The sequence below is a fragment of the Tachysurus fulvidraco genome, chromosome 15, assembly GCF_022655615.1.
Source record: "Tachysurus fulvidraco isolate hzauxx_2018 chromosome 15, HZAU_PFXX_2.0, whole genome shotgun sequence".
NCBI classification, from domain to species: Eukaryota; Metazoa; Chordata; class Actinopteri; order Siluriformes; family Bagridae; genus Tachysurus; species Tachysurus fulvidraco.
In genome coordinates, this window is record NC_062532.1 from 20736619 (window position 1) to 20745920 (window position 9302).

The 9302-nt window shown below is 41.0% G+C and overlaps 1 protein-coding gene across 4 annotated transcripts; it reads right to left on the reverse strand.

Moving 5' to 3' along the window:
- Positions 1–378: 378 nt before the first annotated feature.
- On the reverse strand, positions 379–9058 carry slc16a6b (solute carrier family 16 member 6b). 4 transcript variants are annotated; one of them, XM_027178868.2, is made up of 6 exons: positions 8939–9058; positions 6141–6407; positions 4932–5075; positions 3794–3922; positions 2679–3560; positions 379–2496 (listed from the first exon to the last, which is right to left on the reverse strand). In XM_027178868.2, exons 2-6 carry the CDS (start codon positions 6376–6378, stop codon positions 2267–2269), a joined length of 1623 nt encoding a protein of 540 aa, XP_027034669.2. In that variant the 5' UTR covers positions 6379–6407; positions 8939–9058; the 3' UTR covers positions 379–2266. The 4 variants fall into 4 exon arrangements, with proteins under 4 accessions (XP_027034669.2, XP_027034667.2, XP_027034668.2 ...); XM_027178866.2 differs by having other exon boundaries at positions 8917–9049; XM_027178867.2 differs by lacking the exon at positions 8939–9058 and adding an exon at positions 7834–8016.
- Between the last annotated feature and the right edge of the window lie 244 nt (positions 9059–9302).

The window sequence follows — 9302 nt, forward strand, 5'->3', positions numbered from 1 at the left end:
ATATAGTGTATCTGTAAACCCAAAACTCACGCTTCTGAATTCTCAATTCTTATTGGTCAGGAAGTGTTAATTAAATTTCTATAATAGTAGCGATGGAATGATTGATCTCGTGACGGCATTTAGGATATTTATACTTAACCTGTATGAATGAAGCACCCTGTTTTTACAGTGTTTTTTAAATCTTATTTACAACAAATGACAAGAAACAGAAAAACATCACACACACACACACGATAATCATAGCTTAACTTCTCCTCCTCTGGTTTCCGGTCTATTATTTCCTGACAATAATGTAAATTCGACCTTAAAGGTGTGATGACCTTTCAGGACCATTCGGTGTTGCATGTCGGAGCAAATAAAAGACATCGGAGTCACAACTTCCAGTGAAAATATTTTTCATTATTTTCCAAAAAAAAAAATAAGAAAACAACAAATTACATTTAGGATAAAAAGACGAACTAAGATGCCCAATGTGATGTTAAAGAAAAACAACAGCGACATACAGTGCAATCGTAACATTATGGCGAAGACAAAATGCAGCAAATCAAAGCCATTCAAGTCATAAAGAGTGCATGTGTGCGTGTACATCAGGAGTTCAAGCCTAAACGTCTCCGCGACCCCGATACGGCTTTAACGTGTCTTTTGTACATTCAGTTATGACTCGCTCGCTCAAGTTTTATCGCTTCTTCTAAAAAGCTTTGTCCGCCGTTTTGCGGCGTTCGGGTTGGAGCAACGTCGTAATAAGATACATCTCAAGCGACGTCACACGAGCCGAGAGCGAGACCAAGTCAGCAGATACAAAAGTCCACCTAAAACCAGTCCAGGAGCAAAGCCTGTCCTTGTAATTTCCATACACAAGTGTAGGCTTAAAGAGTCCGATTGTTTCTCGCCCGCAACTTATTCAAGTTTGATAAAGGAGTTAATTAATCGGATTAAATATCAAAATAAATACGAGTGATTATGATTTGTAGGTGTCGCAGTAACACAAAAGATAGATAGATCGATCGATAGATATACATGTATGCAAACAATGGTGCTACATTCGTTCTTCATCTTTTACACTTTTTGTTAAGAAAAGAAACAAAACATGTTAGATGGAAGACATGTCGCTGGATCTACCTGAATTATAATTAGAAACAAATCAATGCATCGATCATCAAATAAACTAATATCATCGGCACATCAGTCACGTGCGACGTTGACGTCGTCAAGACAAAATCTGTCAAAGTCTGTGGCCTAAGGCTCTCTAGAGGTTCCTTAGAGAGTAGAAAGTCTGCTGTGATTTAAAAGTCTCCTTCTTAGAGACAGCGATCCTGTAAATCTGTAACCTGGAAGGTTTGAAGGTTAAAAAAAAAATTAATTAAAAAAAATTGGCAAACAAACAAAAAACAAACCATCTGTATGATGCCTCGAGTGGAAAGTGTAATCCAGTCTCATGATATCATTCTGTTATGATGTGTCTCTGATCTTGGGATTAAGAGTTGGCTGTTCAGTTATAAGTGGCAGATCATCTACGATGCCTAAGGCGATGTGCGTCTGTATACGTAGCAACGTAAACACTAACCGACCGACCTGCTTAAATTATTCAGTCAACAATGAAACAGAAGTAATGCAGCTGGTTTTGATATAAAAAAGAAAACGTCCTGCGGATTCCTCTCTTTCCCACTGGGAACCATTTGCACTTCTTTTTTTTTAATACTCTGTACGATTTTGTGTTTCTCGTAAAGCGAATCATTCAGCCATTTTGAACCTGCCGTCTAACGAGCGGGGATGTAAAAACAAAACCGTGGTGTAAACTAGAAACAAACCATACAGCGCAGAGACAGGCAGCTTTTAAGAGCTTCGAAAACAAAATGCATACAAACATCTTTCTGTTCTGGGATTCACCTTTTTTTTTTTTTTTTTTTTTTTTAAAAATACTGCCACATAAATTACTGAACCGAGTGAGTAACCGGTGAATAAATTACTGAACATGGAAATAGATTAAAAAAAGAGACAGTCGGCGACTTGGTATTGCCTAAAACGACGTCGGTGATGTCCTGTACCCTCTGTTACCTACACAACTTCAACAGAAAGTAGTAAGATCAAGACTCTGTTCATGAGAAGAGCAGCATCACCAGCTTGAGGTTTCATTTTGTTTTGGGGAAAGAAGAAAAAAAACATAAAAAATAAAGTACAAATGCACAAAAAAAAAAAAGGGATCGACATCCATAACGTCAGTCTTTGGATGGATTGTTCAAGTTCTGTGTTAGTGTGTGTTAGCAGCTCAGACTTGTTCCATGTTCTTTGGTGCCTCGTTGCTCTCCAGAGGTATGTCCACTTCCAGAAAGTCATCCGGCATAACTTCCTGTTCTGTGCGCTTCCTGTCCTTCCTGCCGCAGTTCCAACCGGTTTTAGCCGGTCGCACCAGCGAAAGGAACAACGCGCCGACGCACACCCCGGCCGCGCTTGAGTAAAACGCCGAGCCGTAGTCCTGAGTCATGTCCACCAACACGCCTGCAAAACAAACACACACACACTTTCTTGAACAAACCACATGTCATGTATGTATTCATAGACTTCATTCATATCCTGAATTGTCTAATAGGATTTAAACAGGATTTCTTCGTAGTGCTGAGTTACATTACACAGACACATCAGTGTGAGTATTCATCTTATTTCCATCACACGCTGTTTACCTGCGAGCGGTGGACCGGCGAGACCAGCGAAGCTCTGGATGAAAACATAAACTCCAGCACCCATCGTCATCCTGTCCACGCCCAACACGTCGTCCTCGGCCAGCATGGGGATGTGGGTGGAGCCCACCGTTCCGAACAGGAAGCCACAGGTGGCGCAGCAGGAAGCGAGTGCCCAGAATTGCGAGGAGACAGCAGGGAAGAGCGCGAGCACCAGGCCCAGCAGAGTCGTGCAGATCAGCAGGATGTAAACTTTTCTAATAGGTCTTCGGTTCATCAGCCAGCCGATGGACAACCGGCCGAAGATTTCGGCCGCCGCCATGAAGGACAGCATGTAGGTGGCCTTGTTGCGCTGCACCCCGTAAGACACGCTCAGCTCAATCACGTAAAGCTGCGGTGCGAAAAAGCCCAGCGTGGCAAAGAGTCCGAAGAGGGAGTAAAAAATAAAGCTGGTGTCTTTTAGCAGCGAAAAATCTGAAAAGCGCGAGAGCTTCGTTTTCCTCTCATCACCTTCGTTCTGTTTTAGAGGAGTGGAAGGTAGCGCCTGATCACTCTCCACCTCCTCCAGGTCTGTGACGTCGGAGGAGAAGGAGGAGGAGGAGGAGGATGAAGAGGAGTTTTGTTCCTCTGAGGCGATGGACTGAACGCCGGAGTCGACAGAGTTTAATGACGTGCGAGTGATCTCGTTCTCCTGCTCGTATTTGCTTTCCTGACTGGTTTTTAAGGGTGTTTGAGGACTTTCTGATTTCTTTTCCTGCATAGAACATTCAGGCTGTATGAGGATTGGTCTGAGCAGGGCTCCACAGCCAATCACAGAAGCCTGTAGGAGCCCTATAACGATCATGCAGTTACGCCATCCGACTTGTTCTTTCAGAGCACTGAAGGCTGAGGAGGGGAAACGTCACGGTGGGAAAACAGGAGGCATAAAAGGAGTCGTGTTATGATGGTGACTGATCATTATGACCACAAAGCATCAAATATCAACAAAATGACCAAAATAAACGAGTGTGTGAAAGACAGGAACATCTGACTAAGGCACTTGTATGACAAAGAAATGACTAATCATAATAATAAGCAGTCGTTTGTGATTCATACACGTTTCTGAAAAGGCTGGTTACCTGGAGCCAAGGCGAAAAGCGAGAAACACTCTCCGGTAGAGGCGAAGGAAGTGACAAGCGACCTGCGCTTGTCGAAGTACTGTGAGAGGATGGTGACGGTGGGCAGGAAAGTGAGGCAGTAACCGAGGCCTGAAATAAAACAGCACAAAGGAAGAATAACAGCCACTCGTGCACGGGCTCAGGTCACGCTAAAGCGCTCGGCCGAAGGCTGCCGCCGGGGACTGCGCTGAAAGAAAACTGCAATTAAGAGAGAGACAAAAAAAAAGGGACAAAAATTGTTGTGTTAGGGGCTGGGGTTTCTATAGAGCATACATAAATGTCAGGGGGAAGCTAGAACAATGAAAGCGGGATGATAACAGAAACCGGTCAGATCGTTTTGACAAGCAGGATTCAAATCAACACAAACAAATTCCGATAACCAGGATATGAGTAAGAACAGATGATGATAAAGAGAAGGGCAGCTCAGTCGTGTTGTGGCTCAGATTCCCTCTCAGAACCTTTAGGAAAAACCTGGGTTATTTGCATAAGAACCAAAAAAAAAATGGTGAAACAATACACACTGTGAAGCTAAAACAGGCAGTGGGTGTTGCGTCTGCCTAAAGCATATGACAGGGGCTTTTCTGTTCGCAAATGGTTCGTTCCGTCTTGTATTGTATTTTTGATCTTCCTGTCATTAGGAAGAGTGAAACACAGAGTGTATTAAACAGACAGGCTGACGCACTTTCTTAAGGCTCTGGGCTTTTGATTGGAGGATCAGGGTTCAAGCCCCAGCACTTCCAAGCTGCCACTGTTGGGCCCTTGTGCAAGGCCCTTAACCCTCTCTGCTCCATTGGTGCTGTATTATATCTGACCCTGCGCTCTGACCACAACCTTCAAAGTTGGGATATGTGAAGAAAGATTTTCACTGTGCTGAAATGTACATGTGACAAAATAAAGGCCCCACCCCACCCCGTTTGAATAATGGTATGTTCCATATTGACAGATATGCACGATAATTATAAAATAATATTTATTTTGGGAATGGTTTGTTTCCGGTTTCTAACAGTCATCATCTTAAATTAATGCTAATAGATACTTCTCAATGACCAAGATGTACACAAACAAAAACACAAACACAGCAGACACACTCATTAAGTACCTGTAATGAGGCCTGTGGTGATGTACATCTGATTGATGGATGTGGTGAAGGCGGTGGTGACGGTACCCAAACTGATCAGGACACCCCCGACCATCACAACCGGCCGAAATCCAAACCGCTTACTGAGCACTGAGGACAGAGGAGCTGGACACACACACACAAACACACACACACACACACACACAAAGATCAAGATCTGCTCCTGTGATGTTACAGACATTTGAGCTTTACTCCATAAATGAAAGGGAAGGTGTGTGTTAATTCAGTCCTGCCCCTCTGAGTCATACTGTGTAGTTTCACAGTCCTAAAAGTGACACTGTTTAACCGGAAGTAATGTTAACATGTGTCCTGAACCATGACATTGTGCACTGCTTTGTTATTTGTATTTTCAGAGTGTTTGCATCAACGCCCTTTTTCTTTAAGCTCAGGGAAAGAATGATAACACCTGATACTCTGCAAACACACACACATGCACTCCCCCGTAATGGCTCACAGGAGACTGCAGTTATGCTCGCATGGCTGATTACAAACCGGCTTCAAAACCATGTGCTTAAGCTGAAAGCTTTCTTTAATAACCCATTTCCTGAATTGCTTCTACTCATAATGAGATAAATGAGTCTCAGTGCAGTCAGGATCTAATACCTCAGCTAAAGGAAAGTGCTAAAAGCAACAAGAGGAACCAAGAAGGCGCCAGATCCAGATTTCTAAATGGGCGTCCCTCCAAACCGATCACTAAAATTATTTTCTGTGAAAAGAGGTTTATAAAAATCTTTTTTGTAAAATTGACTCTTAAGAAAATAATCTTTAAAACTATTTTCAAAATTCTTTAAAATCTACAAGTTTCCTCAAAATTTTACAAATGATTTTTTCTATTAAAACTCTTTTTTTTTCCGCTTTTAGTCGGACACTTAAATTATATTTTCTGTCTTAAAACAGAGTCATTATTTCGATATTCTTTAATACTTCTCCTGCTTAATCAGTCATATTCTTCAAATTTTATTTCTACCGTATTTTTTACTCCGTTTTCCACCTCCTGACACATCATATAATCTTTTCCATTAAAACAGAGTTCTAAAAAACACAATTTTTTTTTGTTTGACAGATTCCAAATCACAAGTCTCCGACATGTATTCCTGAAACAGATCCTTATTCCCTGTTTTCCTAAAAACAGATTATTGATTAATGGATTGTTTACTGATGACATCAAACCTGTGAAAGACATGACGAAGACGCAGATGGAGATGATCCAGGACACCCGGGTGTTTGTCTCTCCGAAATCGTTGGTGAGGTCCTGCAGGAAGATGCCGAAAATCTTGATGATGCCGTAGGTGAAAACTTCCACAAAGAAGAAGGCCACGGCCACGACCCAGCCCCAGCCTCCGTCGGGGGTCCGCGAGTAGACGTTGGGTTTCATGCAACCGCACAGCACGGGCATCGGTCCCATCATGGTTGAGTCAGCACTTCCTGTCTGAGAACCTGGACAGTAAACGTGTACAGATTGTAGTAGAGAAACACAGCCAATGGAAAATAATATTCCTGACTGCTAATTAGAGGAACGTGTCTGTCTCACTTCTCTCATGTTGATGTGTATTTAAATCACGCAATGCTAGAAGGCAAAATATATTGTTTATCTGACCGAGCAATGCGTACAACCGACAGCTGATTATTGGAGACAACAGATACATCAAGGCATGAGGTTTATCTGATACATTATTCATCGTCTTCTATTCTGGGGCGTGCCGTGTTTGTTCTACTCACAAAATTATTTATTTACAGGCTTAAAAACATGACACTTTCCCCAATCAATCAAATGTGTGACTTGGGTGAAAAGTTTGCTATCGACCTATTATATTAACACATTTTACTAAAAAACGATATCGTTTATAGAGTTTTATCTAAGAGACGTGATCTAATAACCACAAATCATTTGGTAATTTTTTTATATGAAGACATCCAGGTTGCGTCAAAAATGCAAAATCTCAGCCAATCACGTCTCTGTTCTGTGCGCTGCTCATTAATATTCATAAGCCGGCACCTAGTCGGTCGCTCCAGAGGGGCTTACGGGGTTGATGACGTCACACAAGGGCGGAGATTGCGTCAGACACCGTTGTTAGAAGCGGCAGCTGTTACAGGAACTAAGTGTGATTTCTGTAAACTTTTCACTTCCGGCATTTAAAACATTTGTTTCAAGAATGAATGCTGGTAAAATAATGAAGGAAGTCGATGTGGGTTTTTTTTTTCTTTCCCCGTGGTGCAGGTTCAGTTCAGGGAGCATCAGCATCTCTAAACCGGCTTCAGCCGGTCAGAGCTGATCATCTCCTGACAGGAAAATAGCACTGAATTCGCTCTAATGTGCTTTCTGATCATCTCCCGACAGGAAAAGAGCAATAAATTAGCTCTAAATGTTGTGATTTCTGTTTATCTGACAGAAAAGGAACAATAAATTAGCTCTAATATGCTTTCTGGTCGTCTCCTGACAGGAAATTAGCACCGAATTAGTTCTAATGTTGTGTTTTCTGTTCATCTGACAGAAAAAGAGCACTGACTGATCTCTAAAGAGGTGAACGGTTTCCTTCTCGACATACAAACGAAGGAACCACGTACAGATTGTCAGCCTACAGACGACTCTGGAAACGTATTAAATCTCTCAGAGAAAAAGTATTTCATCTTAAAACGTTAGCTCAGCTTTACTTACCAAAAAATGCGGGTTCGACAAAACGTGTAAAATATTCGTTGGTCGTGTTTCCAGTCGGAAATAAAGCTCCAAGTTACCTCAGTAACCTGAACAGCATCTTTAGAGCTAATGAGCTACTTTTGTTGTCCCTCATGAGCAACTTGGCCAAAAGTAACGCTGTTACAGAGCCTTCAGTTTGTTTAAAATATCATCACAACCCGACTATACCTCAGTTTCCAGGGCGCGCATCACCTGTCTGACCTAACTAACCGGTCCGTCCTCGTGTTTTCCCCCCTTTTATTACCCCCTTCTCTCTTCTTGGCAGATTTTTATACCGGCTCGAGCCGGTATGGGATACGCGTGCACGCGCGCCACCGCTATTGCGAGACTAGGGACGAGCGCGCGCGTGTCGATGCGGCTGCGCGCTCCTGTGTCCTTTATAAAGCCTTTAAGGAGGGCACGCTCCTCAGTAGACGTCATATATTACGTCATACAGACAAACGCATACACACTGTCCAGATGTAGTACATATATATATATATATATATATATATATATATATATATATATATATATATATATATCATAATAGCTTCATAATATATAGCATTTTATATTATATAATAGCAATAATAATATATAATAATAATGATATTAAATATTTCTCTATACTAATATTTACCTATTTATGTATGCGTAATATCCATATCATCTATATTTCTTTAAAAAAGTAAAAAAAATTGGATTTGTGTATATATATATATAAAAAAAACTTGAAAAAGCTTATGTATATATACATAAGCTTTTTCAAGTTTTTTTTTTCAAGTAAATAAATTGACAACTTTATCACCACCCCCCCCGCCCCCCCCCCCCCCCCCAAAAAAAATCAACAGGTCTATATGTGTCTTCATAATATATTTACAGCGTCCATAAGCACTTTTGCATGACGGGAAATATTTGCTTAAAAATTTAATACTTCTTGAAAAAAGAAAAATAATAAACTTTGCACACGTCTGCAAAGGTTTTGCTACCTCTGTGTTTAAAATAATCTGCCAGTCGGAATTTTAATTAATAAACAAACAAATAAATAAATACAAAATAAAAATAAATAAAAATCCTAATATTCTAATAAATATAATACGTTATTTGTTTAATACATAATAAATAACACCTTATAAAATCATATATCGAAGTGAACACAGGAAAAAAAAACAAAAAAAATTCATAGTATATTTATATCAAAACTAGCTTTATATTTGTGTTGATCGTTGCTTTTTTTATTTATTTATTCTTTGTTTCATCCGTTTTTACCTGGCACGTGAAGATTACAGACCTATGTTGTGTTTCTGTAGTGATGGGAACGAAGACAGATATCCGGGGTCGCGCGCACACCACCGCAGTGAGAGAGAGACAGACACACACAGACAGAGAGAGAGAGAGAGAGAGAGAGAGAGAGAGAGAGAGAGAGAGAGAGAGAGAGATGCTTCAGTGTGCGCGTGAGAGTTTGTACCGGGCAGAACAGGTTTATTCCGGTTTTGTGCTCGTGCCACATTGGAATAGGACACACGCTGTTCAATGGCGAACAATTAAAACGCACCTTCCTGCCCACGGGGATTTGGGACGACGCTGTTGTGTTTTGGTCGGAAAAATAAATTCACATATTAATAATTAGGTGTTGCGAGAAATAAACGAACAAA

What these genes read in the sequence shown, in the direction of transcription:
- slc16a6b (XM_027178868.2), bottom strand. Translation starts at nt 6,378, where the DNA reads ATGATGGGACCGATGCCCGTGCTGTGCGGTTGCATGAAACCCAACGTC. An exon ending in GCTTTTCGCCTTGGCTCCAG is followed by an intron (nt 3,561 to 3,793) that starts GTAACCAGCCTT and finishes TCCCCTCCTCAG; the next exon opens with CCTTCAGTGCTCTGAAAGAA. An exon ending in CGCCGGTCCACCGCTCGCAG is followed by an intron (nt 2,497 to 2,678) that starts GTAAACAGCGTG and finishes TTTGTTTTGCAG; the next exon opens with GCGTGTTGGTGGACATGACT.